The 27,281-nt window shown below is 43.8% G+C and overlaps 1 protein-coding gene across 1 annotated transcript; it reads right to left on the bottom strand.

The window, feature by feature from the left end:
- On the bottom strand, positions 1 to 27,281 carry DPT (dermatopontin). Its single transcript, XM_006112211.4, has 4 exons — positions 26,936 to 27,281; positions 17,875 to 18,000; positions 8,109 to 8,216; positions 1 to 302 (listed from the first exon to the last, which is right to left on the bottom strand). The coding sequence occupies exons 1-4, from the start codon at positions 27,238 to 27,240 to the stop codon at positions 236 to 238; spliced, it is 606 nt and encodes a 201-aa protein (XP_006112273.1). The 5' UTR covers positions 27,241 to 27,281; the 3' UTR covers positions 1 to 235.

Below are 27,281 nucleotides of genomic sequence, written 5' to 3'. Positions count from 1 at the left end.
GCATTTTAGCTGTGAGATGCAGCGGCACGTAGCATTCAAGGGCGTCCTCCAAAGTTGCAGCTGCAATCGTGTTACTTGGCTCACAGGTGCCGTGAGCTGATACTGCAGTTAACAGCTCCACAGGCTAAAGAACTGTAACTTTGGCAGCCAGCTGGTGATGCGTGATGTGAGTTTCATGGCCCCTTTCCCTCCCACCTACCCCCCAGCCTCCCCAAGTTTGGTGTAGTCAATATGTCTACAGGTTTTGAAATTGGCAGTCAAAGTCTGTCATCCTGCAGATGATGAACTTCCATTGACGATCCCTGTGGGGGAAGAGAGACAAACGATAGACATTAATGAGGCAAGGGCAACCGCAGAGGACAAACAAATTATACAAATGAGGACAACTTTTCACTAAGGGCACCTCCAGCTAGCAACTCTGACTGTCTGCCACTAGCCCAATCAGTTTTCCTCCAGGTGTTACCTGTTACATGACAGAAGGCAACGGAACATTTCAAAAGATTGATAAATGCCTACCCTGCCCCCGACAAACTAAAAGCATCAAGCCCCCGAATTACCCATCAGAAGATAATGACTTTTCATCATGATCTATCTCCAGTAAGCTTCAGAGCAGTGATCTAGAGGAGAAAAGCCAGGCAGGTTATGATCAAAAGTCACCTGCAGGTGATGAGTTGCTCTGTAAGCTGCAGTACGTGAAATGGGTTGGTAAGCTTCAGCTGTCATATGCTGGCGGGCAACTGAATTCAGGTACAGAATAAAATATTGGTAGATGGGACTTGTAATTTAAATGAGTGGTGAGTGACTCTCCAAAGTCTGGAGGTTTTCAGAAGCTCTGCTGCAGCTAGTTGTCTGAGCTTGAGTCTGAACGCTGTGGTCGTAACGTTGTGAGAGCTAGTTGAAGGGGAGAGTTCCTTGCCAGATCTATGCGCACTATCTGTCATGTGCTGGTCACCCCATACACAGCACGCACCTCTGAAGTACTGCTTCTGGGCATTCATAGAAGACAGGAGGTGCTGTAGAGAAGATACTGACCTCTCATTCGCTGCTGGGATATGACTCAACTGACTTCAGCTGTCTCTGCAGTCTAGGCATAGCCTCACGTGCTCCAGTGTAAGTCAAGAACGACTCAACTGACTTCAGCTGAGTCGTTCTTGACTTACACTGGAGCACACGAGGCTTTGCCTCGACTGCAAAAATTTTTTGGGAAGTATCCCTGTGTCCAGGGAACACATCTGCTTTTTCGGAACAGTTTCCGAAAAAGTGGGCGCATTCTTTCAGCATCCCTGTATTCCTCATTTTATGAGGAATAAGGGATGTTCTAAAAGAGGAGTTTTTCCCAATATTTGGCACTGTATAGACGGGCCAAATGTCCGAAAAGCTTCTTGTGAAAAAAACAGCAGAAAAAGATACACAAATTGTAAACTGCAATTTGCGTATCTTTTTACGAAAACGCCCCCCCCCCCCCCCCCCCCCAGAAGTATAGACATAGCCTAAGAGAAGAATTTTGCCCCCTGGAGTCTCTATAAATAAAAATAAAAGTACTTTCAATTCAATTTTAATTTACGGTGCACATTATGTTGGTAGTTTACCTTATTTTAACAGTGTTATTTAGAACAGTGCATCTCTCACATCACCCAGCAGTGTATATTCTTTTTTTTTCTTTCAATGTTGCCTTGATAGGTAGTTTTCATTGTTATTTGCTTACAGAGGGCCAATACAATGCCAAACTTATTTTCAGATTCAGTTTAAGAAATCATCATCCATGGTACATGTGTGCCTATCACAGACATTTGTTACTTCCCCGGTCACTTGGATACCCAGAGATACAAATCAATCATGCTGCAGTAAGGTTTTACAGCTCAGCATTATGGCCTATTAAATTCACACCTGTTGTAACAGAGGCTCTTAACTCAAAGTCTTAGATCCAGTACTTTTGCCATGAAAGAACATTGCCAAGATAAAAATCAAGCATGTTTAACAAACATGTGCTTTTAGTTCATGTATTAATAATACAATCTATGATAATAAAAACAGAAATGTTATTTAAGATCTCATTCTGTCAAACCATGAAATGAACTTAATTTTAAACCCCATCAACTTTATTTGGGACGTCTCAGGGCCATACTTTGTACCTTTTGTCATGTAAAAGGGATGCATGAGTGGCCCTTATCTCAGTGGGCCAAAAGATTGTCCTGACGGTTGGTTTCTTGGGATAGGGTAGTTTTGCTAGCTGCACTTGTGTACCTAGAATTTGTGGGGTATGCTGATTGAACCACAGCAGCTCTTTGATTGACTGCTGTCATGAGTAGGAGCTGCTAAGGAGAGTCTGATTTCCCTGGAAATTGAGGAAAGGGTTAAGCAACTCTGGGAATGCACCTGAGGGAGGGAGCTTTGGGCATTTAGCCAATGAAATGCAGAAAGGAATTTCAAACCCAGAGAAGTTTTTTCTTCTCACATCTTTTGTTTGGAGACCAGAGCAGTTTTCCCCAGGTAACAAGGGAGATGGGCTCTCCCAGGAATGGACTCCTTGAAATATATAAGTAGGGAAAAATTTAGATAGTCCATCAGGTTTTATTATTTTTCTTGTTTGGGGGTTTGGAAATCATGTCTGAGCTGGTTAATTGTTTTTCTCTTTTGTAACTAAGGATTATGACACATGGATTTCCCCAAGTCTATTTCACTGCATGGCTTTTAACACCTAGTCATTTACTATCATTGCCACAGTAGTCTTATTTTGATAATAAAAGTGTTTTTATGGGAGGAGCAGAGCCCCATTGTTTTCTGCGGATTCCTTCTGTTAGTTCTCCCAACTCCAAGCGAAATGGAGGTTGGAGTTGGGGGGAGAGCGTTGCCTCAGGGAGGGGATTCCCAAGTGATCTCTTCTCTGGAAAAGGGTTTATTTTATATATTTTTAATTACACTTGGATGGTGGCAGCATTTTTTTTCTTAGATCTCAGGGAAACTGAGACCAGACAAGTTTGTTTCTGGGAGTACAGAGACAGGTTCCTATAGAGTTTATTATGCTAGCTGGCCCCCATATCTACACTCAGGCTATGTCTGTACTGCACCCTTCTTCTGCAAAAGCTTATGCAAATGAAGCGTGGAGTAGAATATCACTACACTTCATTTGCATAATTAATTAGGGGCCATTTTTGCACAAGAGGCTTTTGCGCAAAAAGGAGCTGTGTAAATGGCTTCTTTTTGCACAAAACCCCCCTCTTGCGCAAGAGCCGTTCTTCCTCATTTTTTCATTAGTGGCAATATGCTAATCCATGCTTCATTTGCATAGGCTTTTGAGCAAGAGAGGTGTAGTGTAGACATAGCCTCAGAGTGCCAGGTTGGGGATCTGAGCCATGCTCAGGGAGGGATGCAGAAGGAGCACAAGGCTCTCACAAATTGTTTTATGTGCATTTTGCTTTTGTAATGCCGGTAGGGGAAAAAACCTACATGGATGGAAACCAGCAGAGTCTGGCAACCTTGTGCGCGGACAACAGTAATCAAAATGTTGCATGGGCCACACATAGAAACCTGATGAGCCACATGTAGCCCTTAGGCCACAGACTGCCCACCACTGGTTAGAGTATGTCTACCTTGCAAAAAAAGGAGTATTTTAAGCTCAGGTTAGCGCATGCAAATTAAACTAGCAGTGAGAACATAGTAATTTGACATCTAGCTCAAATTCAATCCCAAACTTCTCTAATCTGAGTTAACGCTGAATTTTTGTGTCTTAACATGAGGTAAGAGCACAGCAGTTTTTGGAGTGTAGACATACCCCTAGGTAAGGAAGCGAAGCTTTTCTGGCCCCTTTCACTCTCTGGCTCTCACGTACCTGGTGTTGTTGTATTCAGCGTTCCAACACTGCAGGGAAATATTTAAATCCTCAAATAATTTGTTTCCAATTAAATGAAAACTGTCCACTATTTCTCATCCGATTAGATCTGATTTGTTGTTTTTGTATGAAACCTAATGGAGGCCTAAAACAGCTGATTGTTTAGCTGATCTATCTGGGTACCACACAGGTAGCTGCATGCCAAGGTGTCTTTAATCATGATTCTCACAGCAGTGAAGAGCTTGCTCATGATTCAGATCACTCGAGCAAAGACACAGGAGAACAGATAACAAAAACCTTGGTATGCCACATCTTTGAGCTTTGTGTAAGGTGTGTTCCAGAAAAGCTGTGGCAGGGAGTGACTCTTGTGCCCCACAACTCTGCTGGGCTCCCACCCGCGCTGCAGCTGCAAAGGATGGCAGAGGAGGACATGCTCTGTGCACGTTTTCATGTACACCTTGCAGTACAACATGTACACCTTGCAGTACAACCCACTCCATGACTGCTGATTCCAAACCAGGATTTAGGGAGACCTAGGCTGGTAACACTTGACAGAACAGCTTGGATTAATCATTTTGGCAAGCAGGGAGCTGGAAAAAACAGTGAGGCCATGGGCGGCGGATAATGTAGGCAAGGCAAGGCACAGCCTTCCCAAAACTACCTACCGGCCCATGCAACATTTTGATTACTGTTGTCTACTGGGGAGGGCTGGGGCCACAGTGTGGCTTCACTGGCCACCAGGGAGGGATGGGGCAGTGCGGTGGCAGCCCTTCTCCCAAGTAAGTCGAGGGCTAGGGCTGCAGCAGGGCAAGCCTGGACCTCCAGGTGGCCTGTGAGGATCAGGCTGGTGTGGGCGGGGCTTGGCTCCAGGGGCAGGGTCTCAGACAGAAGGGGTGGGGCTTGGGCTTGCCTTCCCCAGCGGGGCCTTCACCCGCCTCCCAGTGAGTGAGGTCCATCTGTGTCCAACAGCCTCTCTAACGATTCCTAGACTGTGTCTCCATTAGCCCGTTTTTCTCTAAAATCCCCTACTGCTGCTACTGTAGGTTCAGCTGCCTGAATGATAATGGGATGGGGCTTCTTGTGGTAGCTGCCATTTTAAGCACCGTGTCATCCAACCCTGCTCAAAGGTGTTCCAGCCAGTACCTTGTCTACACTGCTGCTCCCACTGCTACGATCCGTGGGGACGGCAGCAATGGGAAATGACAGAGAAGACCCCAGTGTAGCCAAGACGCTGGAGTCCTGCCTCTTCTCTTCCACAAGGGAGACAGGCACCTCTGGGCCAACTGCCTATCTTTTGCACAGGTAACTTCTGCCTCTGTGGGGAATAATCTGTGCACAAGGTTGCCAGTGAGCAATAACCAGCCCCCAGGAATTTTGTCAGAAATGATCATTTCTGGGACTGTACAATCCTGGGAGTCTATTATCATTTCTGCAAAGCCACGACTCCCTTGGCCTCCTATGGACAACGTTGGCTGGGGGGAATTCCTAGTGTGCTGCCAGGGAGCTGGGAGGGCCACCATGGCAAAACCATCTCTTCTTTACCCCCTACTGTACATATGGGCGGGCGGGAGAAGTGTTTGCATTGCTAATGATCCTCCCCAACCAGGCGTGGCAACAACTAGCTGCCTCAGGGCACCCCAACTCAGTATCTACCATGGTATCCCATAATGCTGGGCTAGCATGTTGGCTTGGTGTCACTTAAGAAAGATCCGGCAGTGACATAGTTAAGAGTGTTGCCAGGTAAACTGACCTCATTATACTTCAGAGTAATTCAACACCACCAACTGGATTAATGGGAACTGTTTACACTTCTCAGGTCTGTTTTTTCAGACTATCTACAAGCTCAGGCAAGCAGCACTGCACTGTTCTACATCCCGTTCATAGTTTGAAGGTTATCTCTGCAACCACGATGGCTAGAGAGATCATTTGTTTTAAACTGAAGATTTTGGAGCATAGTAATGCAGCAGTTCGAAAAGGCCAGTGGTATCCATTTGCATGGTGTATAATCTCATTATACACAGAGCCCTGCTCAGAAGGCGGTAACAAATGCTAATGAGAAATAATGGTCCGGCATGATTGATAACAAAGTAATTAACACATTCTCTGGAAAGGAATCAGTGTTCTATTTCATTAAGCTTAATTCTCTATGCCTGGCTTTGCAGCATGCTTCAAGCTACAGGACCTGAATCTGATCACTTGTGCCTTGTTTTTATCAGTAACTGCTGATTTCAGGGAATTTATTCTGCATTAACAGTTACATCAAAGAGGTGGAAGAATCAGTCCCCTTATAAGTAAAGTTCTTTTTATTAAACCTCTTCAGATGGGGCCTTATGAAACACCAAGAGTTCTATGCTCCTTTTTTTGGGAGATCCCCTTCCAATTCCTCAGTAGATTAAGAGGGTTTCCCTTTGCTGTGGGTCTATTTGCCTGAAACTCAGCTTCTGTTTCACCATGCTGTTTGTGACTCAGTCTGACATTATTGAACAACTTTGCTCTATGGCACAGAATAGTCACTACTTTTTGACCCAATCCGCTGGGGCTGGGGCTATTTGGTTACATTATCATGGTCTATGTAGCTAAGTTGTTGGGCCTTTGCTTTCTATTCCTGTACCTTTAAACTACTAAGGAATTGTCTACGCTAGTCAGTGGACCAATGCTGCAGTGATCGATTTATTGCGTCTGTTTAGATGTGATAAATCGACCTCCGAGCACTCCCCCATCAACTCTAGTACTCCACCAGGATAAGAAGAGTAGTCAGAGGCAACAGGAAAGGAACCCCCACTGACCTTATTGAGTGGAAGATGCCTCATTGACTTCAGCAACATTATTTGCAGAGCTGAAGTTGTGTAGGTTAGAGCAACAGAGGGGTGTAGTGTAGAGTAGACCTAAGAACTCTCCCTGTGTGTATAATTCATGCACTGAACCATCTCCCTGAATGGAAGAGATGCACATACTGTCTGTCTTCTCTCATGAAGAATTTACTTTTGTTCCTTTCTGTTGTTTTTCTTAATCTAAAATAAAACTACTTTTAGACTGAATGTACAGTGTTGCTTTTCGCATATGGAAATACATACAATTGGAATACCCTCAATTTGTTAACAGCAGTTCCCTGAATGTCCACAGACACAGACATTTTGGTCCCTTTTAAGTGACTGCAAATGATAAAAATTGGTTTTGGGGAATAATCTGAAGTCATGTCTATAATATAGAAATTAGTGTAAAGGGTCAGACCAATGATCTGGTTCACTCCTCAAATCTCTACTCGATGTCTCAAAGAAAAGAATCATATCAACAACATATATAAAAAAGTGGGGGCGATCAGATGTTAGGACTGCTGTGAGGTTTCAGAGGGGAGATATCTACAGTAATAAAAGGGTTAGGGGGTTGGGGGTGGAAGGAAGGTCCTAGTCCTCTTCTCCTTGCATCCCCAATGATAGCACATAAAACCTGTTTACTTAATCAAGCTAAAGATGACAAATGTGGTCTTCAGTGACAATTGACACCTGATGAGGGTCTGCCTGTGTTCTTAGTGAGTCTACAACACACAGCATAACAGTGGATCGAGGGTGATGTATTCTTGAGATCAGGACTCCATCCTGAAAAGGGCTTCCAATATGTCAGGATGCCACATATATCTAATGTTCAATTACCTACAACTGATACAGTGTGCAGCATGAAGACAGAGCATGCATGTGAGCAGGTGAACCCCTAGATGTGTCTGCGCCTCTCTGCACACTGCATACAGCGGTTGGCAGTATCGTGTAGCCTGATGAAACTCCTAGTGAGCTACACACCTGCTGGCTGCCATTTTGCTTTCCTGAAGGATGTGCTGAAATAAGCTCCTCTGTCCTTCCAGGGGTAGAGGATACCCCATGTGGAATTTTAAAGATCTTGATAATTTTATAAACAATGGTATCCAGAGCTAGGCCAGAACCAAACCTCTAGACCAAGATACCAGTCAATCTAGGGAAGAGGGGCAGATCTACAGGTGAACCTTTTGGCTAAGCTCGCTGCTAATAACACTCGTAGCTATCCCTAGTTATCAGATCTCATAGATGATCCTCAGTGAGGACAGGGAGGTTGGCCCCATGTACATCCCTGGTGCATGATGGACTTAGGCCCGATCTCTGAAGAATCAGATAGGTATTTTTATTAATCACTATCTGGGAGTGCATTTGATAGATCATCGTTAGATCCAGTATGGCAGTCCTATATTCCAGATGGGAGGGACCCCACTTTTTCTACAACTTCTAATAACAACACAAAGCAAAAAGCAAACCTGTCCACAGCAGAGAAAGTAGTAGTTGCTCCCCGGATGTAATGATCATAAGTGTACATCATCATGTCCATATCTTCTCCATAGTGTCCTGGATGTTCCGTTGTCATGCTTTATACCAAGGGAAAAGAAAACACAATTTACCTTTTGGTAGAAACAGGGAATGAAACAGAATTGACTGAGTGCAGCTCAAATGCCAGAATCTTCACCTCTATTTCTTTGAAAGTTTTTACTCTTTGAAAGTTTTTATTCTTTGACAACATAATAATGCAGAGTCCTACACATAATATGGTTTTGTTTCTCTTGCATGCAATTTGTTCTTGGAATCCTTTGGGTAATTACAAAGAATTTAGCTTATGTGGAGCAGGTCTGTTGTTAAAGATTGCAGCAACTCTGACAGAAAGACAATCTGAATTTAGAATGTAATGCCTGTCTATTTCTTCAGCTTGTCGCAAGGATTTTCACTTTCCTCCTATCAGTTTTTTTTGGTTTACTACTGCAAAGTGTCCTAAATATTGCCAAGTCAAATAAATACAATCCGGTCCATTTATGACTTATGCTTATGAACGTAACAGCTGTTGTGTTCCTCTTTCTTCTCTTTCTTCCTGCTTTGTATTCAGGCTTTAAGAGAGAATGACCTGGATAAAATGTGAACTGTGTAATTTATCCAAGGATCTCAAAGTGTTTCTGCAAACATTATTGAATAATAGTTACAAGCAACTCTCTCTGGGAAGTAGAAAAGTATTATGATTCCCATTTTACAGATGAATAAACAGAGGCACAGAGAAGTTAGGTAGCATGCCTACGGTCACCCATCAAGACTCTGGTTAGGAATGGAGACAAGAGGCTGAATTCATCACTGGGTTTATGCATGTGTAAGTGGAGTTACATTGTTGTGAATCTGGAGTAACATAGTGAAGAATTAGGGTGAAGTTTTGGCCCCATCGAAGTCAATAGCAAAACTACTGCTGACTTCCATAGGAGCAAGACTTCACCCCATGAATTCTAACTCCCAATTCCCATATAAGGCCCAATTCAGCACAGACTTTAAGCACATTCTCACACATATAACTAGTCCCCTCCCTATTTAGCAATGCACTCAACTATGTGCTTGAAATCTATTAAAGTTAATGGAATTGAAGCATAGCCTTAAATGATTTTTTTCTGAATAGGGATATTATTATTGGGATTCCTTGCATGTTTAAAATTAAGAACATGCTTACGTGATGCATCAGGGCACTAATCTGTAACTATTGGAACAATCAGAAATTGAAAAACTGTTTTAAGGCAAATGTATCTGATTGTTCAAAAAAAAAAAAAAGATTGTGTTCACATATTATCTTTGGCTGCTTTATTCCAGAGCTGTTTCTGTGATTAAAAATTCACTGAAATTATCACCAGTGGCTATATAATTAAAAGCATGTTACATTACTTTGTTTACCATATTATTGGGCTGTTTATTTTCTCTGTACATAGCAGATGTGCCTTAATTACAGGTCATTTTTTGCTCTTGAAAATGAAAGGGAAAGACCAGTGAAACATCATAGTTGGCAAAATATTATTCCCAGGCAAATGAAAATAAGACTCAAGTTAGAATTCTGATGCTGCTGTTTAAAACCCTACAGGCATCAGGAGTTGATTCCTTTGTACCCCACAGGCATTCTTCTGCCACCTAACTCCACGTCACCATCAAACCAATGAGTGATTGCAGCATAAGTGCGATACTGCTTCGTCTTATCTGGGAAGTGGGGATCAGGTCAGTGTGACAGCATCAGTGACAGCATCAGCGTCAGTGCTCCAGCCACAGAGCTGGTGATCAGTCCAGTCTCTGTGGTGCTATGTTGTTAAGTGGTGAGACATGGAGAATACCATGTCATCACTAATACAGGCAACTGCTGCAGAGAGCTAAACAGAATACTGGTTTGAAAGGAGAAACAACACAGTTGAAGGAATGGAGATTGCTGAGCTGGGTTTTCTGCTAGAAGGAAGAAGACAGAGATGTTCCCTGTGGATGAGGGAGTTTGGGCGATAGGCTTCAATCCACCTCCCACTGTACTCCTTAAAGAGACTCTCCAATTTCAGTGGGATCTGGATCAGGACCAGAGTCTTAGCATATGTGCAACATGTCTCAGGTGACACTTACTCAAGAGTGCATCAGTGAATTTGGTCCCCTGGTTGGATCATTAGCTTCTCCAGCTTGGGCTGGGTACTGACAGGGAGTGTGATATAAATGCTGATCCATGCTTCCCCCTCCCCTCCAGTCCAGACTGAACAAATGTGAGTGCAGTATATGTGGGCAAATCTCTTTTCAGTCATCCCCAAGTGAGATGACAGCTTGTCTTAGATTATGTGACATAATTTGCATCCCCTGTAAACCGAGGCAAATGCTGTTGGACTATTATTGTGATTGAGAGCTGACACTGTGTTATTTCTACTTTAGGGGCATCTGCCTTCATGCTCTTAAAATATATATCTAGTGCTTCTGTTTTTCAGGGGTTATTAATATCTTTAGCAGGGGTATTTTTAGCAATTTTTGAGCTAAAGATATCCACTCTCTCTCTCTCTCTCTCTCTCTCTCTCTCTCTCTTTCTCTCTCTCTCTCTGTGTGTGTGTGTGTGTGTGTGTGAGAGAGAGAGAGAGAGAGAGAGATCCATCTCCGGGACAGTGTTAGAATGTAGAAATGCACAAAAAAAAAGCAGGTAACAGTGTATGTATGTGTATGTGCAGCATGGCAGGAGTAGATTAATATATTTTTTGTAATGGATTTTCTCTGTGTCTTTCATGCTACCATACAGATATTTTTCTAGAGTTTAGTTTGCTTGTTTTTGGTGTATTGTGATGTAAATTCTACAAGTCTTAGGGTGGGCCAGGAAATAGGTTGCATAAAAGCATGTTTAAAGATCTGTATCTTTAACAGGATTTTTATTTTAGTCTGGAAGTAGGGTTTTGTTCTCCCTGACGAAAAATAAATGCAGAAGAGGCTAATAATACAGGTAATGTGATTTTACTCGACATAGGGAGAGCTCTGTAATAGCAAACAATAATTACTAGCATGTCTCATCCACAGATCTCAGAGCAGTTTACCAGGTTGGGTCAGAAGCATTATCTGCATTTTGTAGATGTGATAGTGATGATGGCCTGATCCTCAGAAGTACTGAGCACCCACAAACCCAGGAAAGTCAACGGGACAGCAGGTGTGCAGCATGTTTGAAAAGTAGGACACAAGGATTTTAATGGCTCACTTAAATGCACACACAGAGTTAATAGCAGAGTCAGTTAATATAAGCAGAGAATATAATCAGGAGTCCTTGACTCACATTGTACAGTTCTATCCACTGCACAGACTCCCTGCTCCCCTCCAAACAGTGACTATATGGCTAATGGTGTCTTATCTTGTAAACTGCAGATTTATTATACAACCATATGGCCAGTGAATGAGATAGAAGCTGCTTTTTAACTTGGTCTTTTCTCATCATCATGCAGAACTTCCTCCAAATGAGCCATGACCAAAAATTGGGGCTGTTTATTCTATGTGGGCACATGAACTTTGACCTTATCCTTGTGATCTCTCAGGAGAAGTAGCCGCCCTCGGATGGTCATGTTGCTTCAGCTGCCATGTGTAGTTGCTAACATAATGTGGTTTCACTCCGGGGAATATTGTAGTACCAGCAGCGATGGCTTCTTGTGGCATGTTTGCAGAAAATGAGAGGTAATTGTTTAACAGAGAGGAAGATGTTCATGCTTTTAGGGTTGAGAACTATGGATATCCCCTCCTAGCAAGCTGGCTGTGTTGAAAAGCCAAGGGAGGTCTCCTTTCAGTAATGCTTCAAGAGAGGCTCTAGCCTAGCCCATGATTTTAGCGGAGCTCCAGGAGAAGAATGCTTTCTAAGATCTCAAGAGCTATCCAGGACCTGGAACTGCTGCAAAGACAGAAGCCTTCTCTGGGGCCAGCATAGCTGGGACATTGGATTGGGAATCAGGAATCCTTGCCCCTGTATTCAGATCTGCTGGGTTACTGTAGGCAAATTACTTCCCCTCGCTTGTCTAGTTAAACTATAAATTCATTGGCGCAGGAACCATGTCTGAGAATGTGTAGGCAGTAGGCACAGTGTCTAACTCAGCAAGTCACCGTCTCAGCTGAAGGCCTGCTAGTAGGAGTCAAACCTCTGTGTGATCTGAGCATCGCTGTCCATTCTGCAAAGGGGGAAGGAAGCAGATTAGGTAGTTCTTCAATGTTCAGCGAGTCAAGCTCTCTGGCAAGGAGGCTGACGGATAGCCCTGAGGACAGAAGTGTCAGGTTGCATTCACTGGGATATATGTCAGGAACCAGACTTGACTTTTGGCTGAAAATAACCTCATTCAACCGGAAGGTATTGAGAGCATGAATGGGGTTTCCAATTCTGCAGAGATCTTTTTCTGACTCTCAACTGCTCTACTCATAATCTCAGAAGGGTCAGTCAAAGCCCCCATGAACGAATGAGCATATGGTTTTGATTGCAGCTTGGGTAAAGGAAACAGACACTTTTTTTAGGGCTCATAAACTATAAACATGTGGAAAATGGTGTCGTTGCCTGGTCAGTCTAACGGAGAGAAAGCAGCCACAGCACAAGCCAAACCTTCTGGCACTTAGCAATGCTGATTGTTTGGAAAAGGGAAACAAGCATAAACAGTCTGTGCAGATTTTTGGCTGTTCTGGTGACATGTGTTTGCTTTTGAGAGTATCGAGTCAAACTCTTCAATTACCCTGCAAAAAGAAAAATATGAAGTCTAATGGGAGTAGTCAGTGATGACGTGTCCGCATCTGCAAAGGATTTGTTGCCTTTCCAGTAAAATTATATTTGGTTCCTTCCAAAGAGATGGCCGACAACTGGTCTCCCACTGCAAAATGTACTTTACTTTTATAGCACTTTCCTAGGCAGGTAAAGTTACTTGTGTTTTTTCCATCTCCTGTAATCAATTTAACTATCTTCAGTATGGTAGAAATGCATGCAATCCAAGCACAAGGATTATCATGGAAGGAAAAAAACAAGAACTCCCAAAAAATATCAAGTTAACAAATCTGAGAATGGAACAGGCTACGGTTGGAGCTTGCAAAGGGTGCATAGAATCATAGAACACTAGAACTGGAAGGGATCTCAAGAGATCATCAAGTCTAACCTCAGAGCAGGACCAAACACCATCTAGATCATTCCTGACAGATGTCTATCCAACCCGCTCTTAAATGTCTCCAGTGATGGAGAGTCCACAACACCCCTAGGCAATTTATTCCAGTGTTTCACCACCTCAACAGTTAGGAAGTGTTTCCTAATGTCCAATATAAACCTCCCTTGCTGCAATTTAAGCCCATTGCTTCTTGTCCTGTCATTAGAGGCCAAGAAGAACAATTTTTCTCCCTCCTCCTTGTAACACCCTTTTAGATACTTGAAAACTGGTATCATGTTCCCCCTCAGTCTTCTCTTTTCTAAACTAAACAAGCTCAATTCTTTCAATCTTTCCTCATAGCTCATGTTTTCTAAGCCTTTAATCATTTTTGTTGCTCTTCTCTGGACCTTCTCCAATTTTTCCACATCTTTCTTGAAATGTGGTACACAGAACTGGACACTATATTCCAGTTGAGGCCTAATCAGCGCAGAGTAGAGTGGAAGAATGACTTCTTGTGTCTTGCTCACAACATTCCTGTTAATGCAACCCAGAGTCATGTTTGCTTTTTTTCAAGAGTGTCACACTGTTGGCTCATATTTAGCCTGTGATCCACTATGACCCCTAGATCGCTTTCTGCCGTACTCCTTCCTAGACAGTTGCTTCCCTTTCAGTATGTGTGAAACTGATTGTTCCTTCCTAAATGGAGTACTTTGCATTTGTCCTTATTAAACTTAACCCTATTTACCTATGGATGTGTTTCACTGGGCATTGGTGGTGAGCACATAAGTGCAGCTTTAAGCCCGTGCTTTAGTCCACCCCTAGTCGGCAAAGCACTGAAGCACGAGCCTAAGTTATTGCAATGGTGCTTTAACAAGTATTCTAATAGGGTGTGTATATGATCCAAAGAAGTGAAAGGTAAGTGAACTTCATATGTGGTCTGAGAAGCTGGAAAGATTCTACCAACTTGTGTGCCAGCCTCACACATATTGGGAGGACTCTGTCTCTTTTCCTTTTGGGAAAGAACTTTTCATTTCACAAGAAGCATTAGGATAGGATAGGATAGGATAGGATAGGATAGGATAGGATAGGATAGGATAGGATAGGATTATTGATCATTTTCCCCTTCAGGTGAAACACAGCTGCAGTCTACAGTGAAACCCAAAATATGAACGATAGACATATTGCTTATAGCTTTGCAAGGTACAATGGAGAAATGGGCATGAAACATTTCGAGTAGGGAGGGGGTCAGGCAAATGAGATAAGAAAACCTTAATTTTCAAATTACACAGTGAATTTTTAGTTCCTATTAGTTTTCCTTAGAGATCTCCCTGTGCTCAGGTACCATAGTGAAGAGTTCATTTTGATTTAGATGTGAGTAGATGAGGGATTCTCAGATATTTTGGGGGGATGTGCACCCTATTTTCCTGTGGCTCGCACATTGTCCATGTGGCAGCGGCAGCAATTTATACATGGAAAACATGGAAAAGGAGTATTAGGAAAATATGCCTGCATTAGTAGATGCCTTTTAATGCAATTGAGCAACTAAAAGCAAGAAGGAGGAGCCATGTGAACAGTTAATTCTCCACATGACAGCCAGAATTTATTCCATTGACTAGGCCACAGTTTAGGAGCCTCCTACAGAGAGAAACAATCAGTATTGGGCAGGTATTGAAATTAATAATTAATTTTGCATTATCATTACTATTACTTAAGTAGCTCCAACAGTGGGCGAGATGCTTCATGGATAATTCAGAAGATATGGTCCTGCATCAAATGCATTAAATTAGTCCGAATGGCTGGGAGATGAAAAAAAAAGGAAAAACAAGTGGCTGAGCGGTGATGTTTAGCGGGGTCTTGTTAGTTTCACTTTTTCTGCTGGAGTCATAGAGTTCAAGGCCAGAATGGGCGATGTGATGGAGTAGCACTGCCCTGCTCCAGGCAAGAAGAGATTAACCCTACTCTATGGACCAAGGAAGCCAGGCCCCCTTGCCGCGGCTGGGCATGCTCCAACTGGAACCAGAGTATAAAAGGGAGCAGCTCAGCTCAGCCTGCTCTGATGACTGAGAAGTGGATGTGCATTGCAGGCTCCTTTCTGCGGGATGCCAGAGCTCCAGACAGCAGAGGCCAGGCATGCCAAGATACAGGTGAATGCCCAGTGGGCTGTGAAAGCCTATCAGGAGGAGCTGTCTAGAGCGTTGCCTGCCAACTACCCCAGAGAACCAGAGAGCCTGTGGACTCTAGAGCAGGTAGTCAGGGTAAGAAGTGGCCCTGGACTGGGACCCGGTAGCGAAGAGGAGGTCTGGGTTCCTTTAGCCCAGCTGTCAGCCCACACAGCCCTGTGCAGAATGGTGGGGCCACCGACTCTGGCTATAAGGTCCTACTGCCATGCCTGCGAGGGTAGCTCTGTTGACTTGGCCACAGGACCATAACTCCCCCCAGAGGGTTAATAGATCCACCAGATCCTCTAGACTGGCCTTCTGCATATCACGGGCCTCTAAATGTCATCTAGTCACCCCCACACTAAGCCAACACCCAGAATTAGACCTGAGTATTACAGCCCTCAGGAGATTAAGCTAGTGCATGCTACAGAGGACAGGCGGGACCAAAGTACATCAATTCCCAAGGCCCTTGCATTGGTTCTGTGGGATTCTTCTATTACTGTAGCTTGTATCAGTCTGGCTAACACTACTTTGAGGGGAGAACTAGGGCTTATAGGCCACTTGGGGGAAAACATAACTAAGGAGGGACATTAAGGAGCAGTGTGTCAGTGGGCATGACACACTGGATTGAGACGGGGTGCCAGGCTGAGGGAGCCACATGGGAGATGGCAGAAGAGTGGAAGAAAGACATGAAAGTAGGAGGCTAGACATGTAGCTTAAACAGAGTAAATCGAACCCTGTAGTGAATGACCAGAGATGAAAGCACTGAGTCAGGCAGGAGACAGACTTGCAGGGCTATCTTTATATCATCCCTGTTCCCCTGGAGGATCCCAAAGCTCTTTAGTAAACTGCAGGCAGGTCTGCCCAGTCTCTCTCTACTGTTGTGTCCCTGCTCTGTTTAGATGAATGGCTCTCTAGAGTGGATATCCACTTAATAGTCACAGGTATCCACATCCGTGCATATGGATGTGGATATTCGGGGCTCATTTTTGCAGATACAGATGAGGATTTTGTATCCATGCAGGGCTCTCTGGATCTCTAATCACAGTCCCTGGGGACTCTAAGCACAGAGAACAGAACAGAAAAGGGAACTAAGATTTGTTGCATAGATCTGCGAACAGGATTTTACCCAGTTTATGGAGGAAGCACTTCATCCTCTTTAAAATGCTTCCACTTCTGCATTGGGATATGACTGTTCTTTAATAGTGCAATCAACAATACACAACAGCTGACAACAAGAAACGGAGAATGCCAGGTCTTTTTCAAATAGGTAGGCAGTCTTCAGTGTAAGAAAGAACCACAAGACATGAAGAACCCACGACTATTATTTTAGAGCTAATCTGCCTTCAGATTAGCCATGTGGCTAGCAATATCAAGACTGTTTGAATGAGAGTCATTTGATAATCAGTCTTATCGCTACAATTCTCTCTCCTTCCCTTCCTCCCTCCTGCTGCCAGTCAGAGACTTTAAAATCTGCCTAAAAATGAGATCTAATCAAGGCAAGTGCCCTTAGACTTGCCTGGCCTGCTAGGACCATTTGTGAGCTCAGAGCATCTGCAGACTGTAGAAAGTAGGAAGGGCACAGAGGGGAGTTTACAGATTTGCTCTAGTCCCTGTTACTTAGGCTTTTAAAGTGCAGTTTCTTGTCCTCCTTGCTGCAAGAAGATTGGATCCTGAAAATTAATGCACTGCTGTTGCATTTGGTCGATAGCCAGCCAGCCAAACAGGAAGGCCTGCTAGCCTTGAACATCTCACATGCCTCTCAATGAAGAATGCACCTCAAAAACTAGTTCAGTATACAAAAGTATATGCACACTGTTTCTTTAAAAAAAATGTCAGAGAATTACATGGTTGTGCCAGCGAAAAAAAGGTTGGATTAACATTAACATGGAGATGGAAGTCCCCTGTTTTGCCTCAGAGCAGGTAGGAGCAATGCAAGCTTGCCTTCTAGTTCTAAAATTCTGTTCATAAGCTTTCACCATGATTTAGGACCACACCATGACCCTGTTAGTCCTTAGTCTCCCTTGCTGATGAGACTGCCAGCATGGAGACCAGCAAATGCCAGCTGTGATGATCTTTTCTGAGAGGTAGACATCTCTTCACCAGGCCTGGTATTGTCATCACTTATTCATTTCCATAGAGGCACCCAAATGGCTTTCACATGGGAACAATTTTCATGTACTACAAAAAATGTGGAGGATGAGTTGAGTAAGGTGACTAGAAATGGCAAGTTCCCTGCCCCAGTCCCAAATCCACTGAGCCATGCAGCCTCCAGGGGATACTACTTGGTCAGAATGGAAATATACGTGGTTCACCTCGGTATACAGAACCAACTTCTTCTCAGTGTGTCAGACAACAGAGCTCTTGACTTCCTGGGCCCAATGGTCAGTTGTGCCACACAACACTTCTGAATGCTTTGCAGCAAGAGTTGAGCGGATTTGGGCTGTAGTAAATCTTATGGGACTCACCTACAGGAATATGGGCATCTCCGGCTGTAGCGGCAGCAGTAAAATTGCCACTCCCGATCAAGCACAGATGGAAAATACTGGCTCTGGAATCCTGCCACCAGCCCATTATTGGAACAGGTCTGATACCTGTGAAAAACAAAACAGAAGAATAAGTAACGTCAGTTCCCCGATATCCTCAAGCACCTCCTGAAGCCCACGCTCTCGCCTATTGATGCACCGCTCGGCCAACAGACAGGAAACGGGAAATTGTAAAGACAAAGACATCAGAGATGGAAAAGTGGTATTTAGTCCAGCCCCCTAAACCAACACTGTTGGACTGTACCCTGACTGTTGGACACTGACCCATGATTTCTCCAATCTAGTTTTAGATAATGGAGGTACCTGGTGTCATGGATATTCCTTTAATGCCGTTCAAAATTCAGAGCTGGTGTTGCGTGAGTCTGGGCATCACCCATGATCCATTTGCTAACGCCATTCCCCTTGGTGACTGTAGCACCTCATGCTGCACCATAGAAATCAGTGACCTGATTCGAAGGTGACCCCTGTTACATTGGTAGAGTGGAGTAATAGGGCCTTAGGTGTAAACAAGACCCCTAATGGGAATTTTGCTGTTACTGACATCCCTGTGAGCAGGGTCAGACATTAACCAGTGTCATTGTTCAGGAAGTTTTCTACAGAAGCACCATGGCTGAAATCATGACTTCCTGAAGTCAATAGCAAAACTCTCATTGACTTTACTGGAACCTAAATTTCACCCCCACTCTCTGCTTCTGCAGTAGAGCAAGCACATTCTTTCCTAGAAGGAAAAGAATTGGGATTTGAGAGCTGAGACAGCAATGCATAAAAAATTGACTCACAAAAATACATTTTTGTCTGTGGTATGGCATTAACCTATGGAACTCATTGCTCCAGGCATTACTGAGAAACACTTTCACGTGCCTCCATCACAACGGTTCCCTGGGTTTTCTCCTTCCATTCCCGAGTGAGTGCTTCTTCCATGTTGCCCCTTTCACTTTTAGCAGCCTCACAGCTATACTCCCAAAGTCTGTCTACCCTAGAACAATTAGTACATTCATTCCAGCAACTGCTATCAATGGTGCATCTATGGAGAATCTATCTTAGCGCTCAGCTTGACAGGGCTGAGGATTTTTTTTTTACCAAGGTAGTTTGATAACAAAGACCATTATCGCTTACCCCGTTGCTCCCACAGGTGGAGCTGCATCGTTACGAGTACAGATAGGACTTCTCTGCTCCGGGACTTTCTGCTCCAGCAATATCCGTGGTCTGGCAGGGTCACTGATGTTGCCAGACCAGAGAATCCCGGTGACTGGGTACCGAGGCTGACCAGCAGTCCAGCGACAGAATGGCCGGCGGCTGGGTGCAGAGCTGGGGCTGGCAGCAGGGCAAGGAATGCAGTCGGGGCCGGCAACTGGGTCAGGGCCGCAGCTGGGACCATGACCGGAGCCAGAGCTGGGAGCATTGCTGGGGCCAGCAGCCAGGGTTGGGGCCAGGAGCATGGCCATGGTTGACAACCAGGGCCATTAGCATTGGCCAGGATTGCAGCTGCAAGGGAAGCCCAGCAGCCAGGAGGCTGCCGGCACCTCCTCCCCTAAGAAAACCTGGAGGCTAGCAGCAGGGGGCCAAAATTGACCTCCCTGGGTCTGACAAACTCCCTCATTCAGAACCAGCTAGGTCCCCAGGGTGCCAGACCAGGGAGGTCCAATCTGTCGTTGCTGAAATATGAGTTCCAATAGCTTCCATACAGACAAGACTCAAATGCCCTGCCTCTTCTCTTTCAAAATGCTGCTGTTAACTCACAAGCATGCTGAAAGCGATGAGCATGCCTGTGAATTTACTTTGTGCGGCATCGTTCAGCATAATTCCTGTTTACAGCAGGAGACTCCCTGGGGCACGGAATATATGAATTTTGTAGATCTATATCTAAAAACACTGTATGTGCTTACTGTACATTATTAAGTTATATTTTAAAAAAGAAAGTGGCACTAATATAGCAATTTACATCGCTAAGGCACTGAGCAAACACTTAACTAATTATCACATATGAGGCAAGGAAATGATATCAGCATTGCTAACCCAAAATATTTAAAAAACACAAATCAGGTGAAGATGGGCTTTAAAACATTCAATCAATGCTTCTTTTTCTTTTCCCTCTGGTATCTGATCATTTAGGTTTCTCGGGGGAGGGAGGGTCACATTTTCAAGCATTCCTCTGCAACCCTGTGGGCTAGAAACTGACTGATTAAAAGAAAAGTTGAGTTTCTCATGTAATCACCTGACTCCGGGAACTGGAGCTTTAACAGAAGCATCAAATATTGTGCAATGAAGTCCCAAGAGTTGATAACAATATTACAATATTATTTTGCATGGGGGGAAACTGGGGATTAAAAGACTTCAAGAGTTTAAGTTTGGATTTACAAAATGAAACTTTTGCTAAATTTACTGAAACAAACCCTGCTGCATATGCTGTTTGTGCTCTGTGGTCTGACTGCCAGCCCTTAGTTCATTAGCAAATAAATCAAAGTCCTTTTCATGGAATATACAGGCTCTCTAAATCACAGACATACCACCTCTGCTGCAGTGTGTCCCAGAAGCATTTGCACACAGAATCCAGAAGCAGATGAAGTGTTGATTGTAATGTACATCATTTGCTTCTTAGAACTGATTAGGAATAAACTGTTGTATTATTTCAATGGCACCTGATCCTGCAGCAATGAAGTCAAAGGGAGCTTTGTCATTAACTTCAATGAACATAGGCTTAAGTGTCTAGAACATAATCTTTGAGAGCCAAGAGGCTATATATGTAGTAGGGAACTAATCAATGTGGGTATGTCTACACTACCCCGCTAGTTCGAACTAGCGGGGTAATGTAGGCATACCGCAATTGCAAATGAAACCCGGGATTTGAATTTCCCGGGCTTCATTTGCATAAGCGGGGAGCCGCCATTTTAAAATCCCCGCTCGTTCGAACCCCGTGCCGCATGGCTACACGCGGCACGAACTAGGTAGTTCGAACTAGGCTTCCTGTTTGAACTACCGTTACTCCTCATTCCTGTAAATCTGGTCTATTCCAACTGGGAAGTGCTCAGCCATTTAACTTTAGTATTTTCTCAACCTCATTTTCTCCAATGGAACTATTAGTAGTATTTCATTTCAGAGGGGTAGCCATGTTAGTCTATTTCAACAAAAAGAATGAGGAGTCCTGTAAAGACTAACTTCTGTTATACTTCTGATATACTTCTGTTCAAAAGTTTCAGAGGGGTAGCCAAGTTAGTCTGTAACAGGAAAAACTGAATAGACTAGTAGCACCTTAAAGACTAACAAGACATGCAGATGGCATCATGAGCTTTCGTGGGTGCAACCCACTTCTTCAGATGACTGGAGTGCTAATATGCTTCTGTGTGCTGGAACAAACTTTGTCAGATGCATCCTGTGAAGTGGCAGATCCCCACTGAAATCCCATCTCCGCATCAGGTAGAGTGGAAACTTGAACCAGGGGTCTCTCACATCCCAGGTAAGTACCCAAATCATAGGCCAGAAGCTATCAGGGAGCCCTCCCCTTGACCACTTCTGTTTACAGAACAACTCAGCTTTCCTTGTACAGCAGCTGATACCCGAATACCATCAGCAGCCCGCTCTTCTGAGCCAGCTTAGAAAAGATGGACTCGCTCACCAGGAAGACGTCAGTCACAACAAACTAGCGCAGTAGGAAAAGCACCACATTCTCAGTCCCTGGCTCCACTTCCTATAGTACCTCAGACATTCAAGCAGGGAACAGGCCCGACCCAGTTTAGCAGGTGAGGTCGCAGCCTAGAATAATGGAACTGCTGCCTATGATGAGCAGATGAGCGGATTCTCTTCTATCAAGGACAGTATTTTCCCAGGAAGAAAAAAGACAGGCCTTAGTAACTTTGTTTTTCAAAAAAACTTTCTTTCCTGCAGTGGCACTTCACAAAGATCTATTCTTTTTAATATCCCAAGCAAGATTTCTTACAAGTGGAGCAGTAGGAAAGAGTTGTGTGTCCGCTGGTTTGGCTGATGGAGACCTTGTTTTACAGAAAGCCATTACCTCAGCGATGCGGCCCAACAACATGATTCTTTATCTGCCCACTAAGAACAAGAAGGGAAAGGTAAGCGCCAGAGGGAAAGCTGAGAGCATGAGAAGCACTGCAGCTCAGGCCAAGAGGGGCTCTCACGTTACTCAGCTGCACTGAGGTTATGCAACATCTTCCTGTCATCTGCTTCTGCCAGGGCTGCAGGAAACCCCACCATCCATTTCCTCTAAGGCCTTAGGAATCCTGTCACGCACTTCCCTGTGGCCATGGGCAACAAGGCTGTTCAGTTGGCCTGCTGCCACTAGCAACCCTGCTTCCCTCACGTGACCCACTTGTTTCTCACACAGCCTCGCTGCCCTTTGAGAAGGCAAGCTCCCCTTCCCCACAGCCTCACACTTTGTTCAGGGTAACGGGTGAGAACCATACACAGATCTAAGCAGCCTGGCTCCCGTTTCCATCTATCCAAATAACCGCACAGGATTCAATACAGTGGATCTGTGTAAAAATGCACCCTGCTGTCCTTTAAAATAAAGCTACAACTGTGAGGAAAACCAGCTTGCTTATGGCAGCTAGGGCAAATGGGAACGTTTGTAAAGGGCAGTTTAAAAGGCAGGCAGTCTGATTCCTGGGTTTGTGTAATCTAATGCTTCCCAAGAATCGGTCATAGAGTCTGCCCAAAAACAGTCCTCTGCGTGCGTGTGTGTGTGTGTGTGTGTGAGAGGGGGGGGAACTGGGGAATCTGTTCACTAAAACAGATTCTCAAAATCCTCAGAAATAGCGGCAACAAACTTACATTAAACTACACTTTTGTGAGAAAAGTTTGTACACTGTTCCTGAAAAATAAACTGAGTTTGCTGAGGATAGGCACAGCAATCAGTCTATGTAATATGAAGAGGGCCTGGGGGTTGAAGACTTCATCAAGGGTCTTCCCCTCCCAGGTTACAGTTGTTTGGTTGGCTATTTTAATCCCTGCCATTGGATGCAATTTAGTTCCTTTCATACATACGGTTGCTCTTCCTAATTTTTTTTTAAAATCATTTCTGCCAGAGAAGACACAGAAGTGGACAGAGAAGATGTGAACATCACCAGATGCAGAGAAAACACCCAAAACTTCCTTTCATTTGGGTGGAAAAATTTTAAACCAGAACTCCCAGGGCCTTCTCCATTGTAAAAGGAACAGGATGGACATTCATCACCCTTAGATTTCACATCCCTGTTCAAAACACATCACTGTATAGTGCCACAATGAAGACAAACAGGGTTTAACTTATTAATTATTAGAAACTGACACTGTCCCCCAGACTTCTCATTACTCCAATGCCTTGCCAGTGTCTACCAACCAGTCATTAAGGGCCAGACTCTGCTGCCCAAGCACTGAGTAATATTCTTGTTCCCAGACAGTCCCAGAGAAGCCAGGGGAGCCACTTATGAAGTAAGGGGCAGCATGAGTAAAGGTGTCAGAATCTTTCCCTTCAAAAATAGGCCACATTTCAGCAAAGCCCCTAAGCACATGCTTAAATTTAAACACATGCATAGATTTGAAGCTCTGAAGGGTCTATCTCAGTGGTTCTCAAACTTTTCGGCATCACGCCCCCTTTTTGATTTTTGAGAAACCTTCACACCCCCTCCCCCCCCAAAAAATAGCAGCAAAACTTGGGGTGGGATTGATGGGGTGTGTGGGGCTGGGTTGCCTCACGCCCCCCGTGGAAGTTCTTCATGCCCCCTGGTTTGGGAACCCATGGCCTATCAGATCATCTAGTCTGGCCCCTTGTATATCACAGGCTATAGAATTTCATCCTATTACTCCTGTACTGAGCTTATGTCCATCCCTATTCAGCAATATGCTTAGGCCAGTGATGGGCAACCAAGATTAGTGAGTGGGCCTCCTTCATCTCAGTGGGCCACAAGATTGAAATCCTAAGGTGGGCAACCTGCGGCCACTGGGGTTCCAACTGCGGCCTATGCACTGCGGCCTCTATGCCTCCTTCCCCTACACCTCTCATGCTCTGGGGCACCCGACCTTCCGCACTTACTTGTGCCTCCTCCCTGTCCCTCCCTCCCAGCACTCTTGGAGCCCCATAAATTGCCTGATTCACGCTCCATCCCCACTAATCTCCCTCCCAGAGCTTGAAGACAGCGAATCATCTGATTCACAGTGGGGCATTTCTAAGCCAGAAACATAGGGTATGTCTACACTTCATTTCTCTCACTCTCTCTCTCTCGCTCTCTCTCGGAATGCAAATGCAGACACCCAAAATTGCAAATGAAGCGGGGATTTAAATATCCTGCGTTTCATTTGCATAATCGCATTATGGCGCTATTGCGAAATAGCGCTATTTCGAGAGAGAAAACGGGGTTATTTCGAGATAAAACCCATCCCTCGAAATAAACCTTACTCCCTCATTTTCGAGGGAAGGGTTTTATCTCTAAATAACCCCATTTTTTCTCTCGCAATAGTGCCATAACGTGATCATGCAAATGAAGCACGGGATATTTAAATCCCGCTTCATTTGCAATTTCGGGTGTCTGCATTTGCATTCCTCTCTCTCGAGAGCGAGAGAAAGGAATGAAGTGTAGGCATACCGATAGTCAACATGGACTCTGAGTGCTACTACAATTAACCTATAATTTATTCTCATTAGTCAGTGAAGGCAAGGTAAGAAATAATAGGCATCAGATTCAGCAGGGAAAATATAGATTAATATTAGGAAGAACTTTGCAGCTTTATGTTTGTCAATAGAGCAGGTTGTCAATGGAAGCTGTGAAATCTCTGTTGTTGGTGATTCGCAAGGGGAGGCCAGACACCCATCTCTCAGGGCTGATGTAGGGATAATAAAAATCATCTTGCCACAATGTGAAATGGATTAGCTAATCCTGCAGAGATTGTTGCCAATTAAAATGAATCTAATTTGTCCCTTAGAAGCGGAACTGAACAATCAGTAGACCAAAAGGGACACAGAGATCACCAGAAAGAGACCCACTGTACTAAAGATTATTATTATTATTTGTGTTCCTACACAGTTCCTGAAAGAATGTATTTTTAGGTCAGGCACTCAAATACCAGGGTGAGGTGCATGGTAGAGAGCTGGAGAAGAGAGACAGATTGATAAATAGAAAGAAGACAGAAGCATTGGATTGTCAAATGCCCGAAGAAAGTCACATAGGAGCAGAAGTCCCCAGGACTTTCAGCAGTCATTTAGGTGTGTTTGAAAATCCCATTTGAATTACATAGGAAAAGAGAAAAGACACACTATACAGATAAGATAGAACAGACAGATAAAAGTGTTAGACAGGACACGTTAGTTAAGAGAGGCACTCCAAAACTGATAAAAAGGACAGAAAAGACAATTCAATAGAAATATCTAAGATATATAAATGATGGAGAGATAAGGTAGGTAAACACAGAAAAGGAGAGAGAGAGAGAGAGAGAGAGAGAGAGAGAGAGAGAGAGAGAGAGAGAGAGAGAGAGAGAGAGAGAGAGAGAGAAATATCTAAGACAGAAAACTAATAGGAAAAAAGAGAAGCAAGAGAGAAAAGAAAGATACAGAGGAGAAAGTGTGAGATACAAAATAGAAAGATCTAAGTGAAAAAAATAAGTCAAGGTTGATATTCAGAGGGTATAGCCAACCGAGGTACAAGAGCTCTGATGATGAATAATGGTTCTGATGGCACAAGAAAACATTTTGTATAGAATTGCACAATATCCTGTTTGTGAGAAATAACTTTACCAATTACTGTCAAGGATTGTTTGAGAGGAAAATAAGTTTCCCTTATTTTTAAACAATAGAAGGAACTCACTCAAAATTATTATGCAATAAATGCAATTTACATCAAAGTATTAAAAGGACTGGGTAATACAACATTATCATAACTATGTCAATCTCCTGCTTATTTTCCTATCTCTTTCTCCTTCCTATCCCCCCCTTTTTCTTTTCAGTCTTATTCCAAAGTGAGTCTAAACGATCAATATTTTTTCTTAGCAATTGCATCAGCCATAGGAACTTATCACAGGGTGAACAGAGGCACATGAATCATTCAAAGCACAATTCAAACTGCTTGAAAATCAAGGGTTCTGAATTTCATTTTGAATTTTTTGAAAATGTTTCTGTCTCATGCAAAACCTGCAAAGATTTTGGTCTTCGCTTAGTTTTTTAAGCCAAGCAATCTAAAATGTTTGAAATATTTCAACTGAATTACATGTACATTTCAACATGGGTTTTCCATTTCACGAAAATAACATAAGAAAATGAAAGTGTGGGGCCGTGATCAGCCGTTGATATTCCTATGAAATTTTGCCCCCTGCCACTCTCAAAATCTGATCACTTTTGCAGAGTGCTTCTCACAAGCACAATATTATATATGATGAACTAAAGCTGATCCTCTTAGGCTTTCCATAACATGTTCAATCATGATCATATAATTAATATTCACTATCATCATCATAGACTGGCATGCATGTTTGGCCCCTGTAATACTGATGTGAGTACTAAACAGTCCTATGCTGGGACCAAGCCAAAGTCTTCACCAACAGAAAGATACAGAGAATAAACAATGCCACATGGAAAAGGCACTTTTTTAATTATTAGGGTAGGAGATTGGTAGTCAGAAATTTGAGGTTCCATTCCTAGTTATGCCATTGACTGTTTCTTTAATCCAGGACAAGTTGCATTCACTCTCTGTGCCTCAGTTTCCCCTCATGTAAAATCAACAACACTGCCAAGCCGCCTCAGAGGTGAGGCTGTGAGGCTAAATCACTTAATGTCCACAAAATGAATTGGACTCCTCCAGTGGGAAAGTGCTCTAGAAGTATAAAGTAGGATCATTATCACATCATCAGTGAGCATCATTACTAATTACTGAGACAGTCATTTGTAATGGCTAAGCAGATAATTAATGTGCCCTTGCATAATTCGAACTCAGCTAATATGCACCTTCCAGCTCTGGGCATTGCAATTGCTCTTTCAAAAGGTAGTTTAACAGTATCCTACCATTCCGTTCCAGCTCTGTTGATCTCTTCCCACCAGCATTCTGTCGGTTCCCCAAGACTCTGGGGCGTAGACATGCATGCATAGTTCCACTGTCTGTCAGAGCCTTCCTTCTTGCTGAACGTGCTCCTTACTGCCGTTATCACCTGGCCATGGGGGCACTGGAAGTTGAAGCCCTGACGATACACATTGACCCACCCATCATTACCCCCATAGTCTCCATACTGGGGTTGATAGTAATAGTCGCCATACTGGCCCCAGGCCATCGTCACCAACGGCAAGAAGACACAGAGAAGAGCAAGGTCCATGTTGACTATGTTTCTGGCTTAGAAATGCCCCACTGGTTTGT

The sequence above is a fragment of the Pelodiscus sinensis genome, chromosome 1 (genome assembly GCF_052426305.1).
Source record: "Pelodiscus sinensis isolate ZL-2025 chromosome 1, ASM5242630v1, whole genome shotgun sequence".
NCBI lineage: Eukaryota > Metazoa > Chordata > Testudines > Trionychidae > Pelodiscus > Pelodiscus sinensis.
Note: the sequence above shows the minus strand (reverse complement) of the source record. Positions and strands in the feature narration are given on the sequence as shown.

Coding starts and splice junctions, on each gene's coding strand:
- DPT (XM_006112211.4), bottom strand. CDS start 27,240: ATGGACCTTGCTCTTCTCTGTGTCTTCTTGCCGTTGGTGACGATGGCC. Junction 18,001..26,935: donor AACAGAGCTGGAACGGAATG/GTAGGATACTGT, acceptor TGTTTTTCACAG/GTATCAGACCTGTTCCAATA. Junction 8,217..17,874: donor AGATGCCCATATTCCTGTAG/GTGAGTCCCATA, acceptor CTTGGTATAAAG/CATGACAACGGAACATCCAG.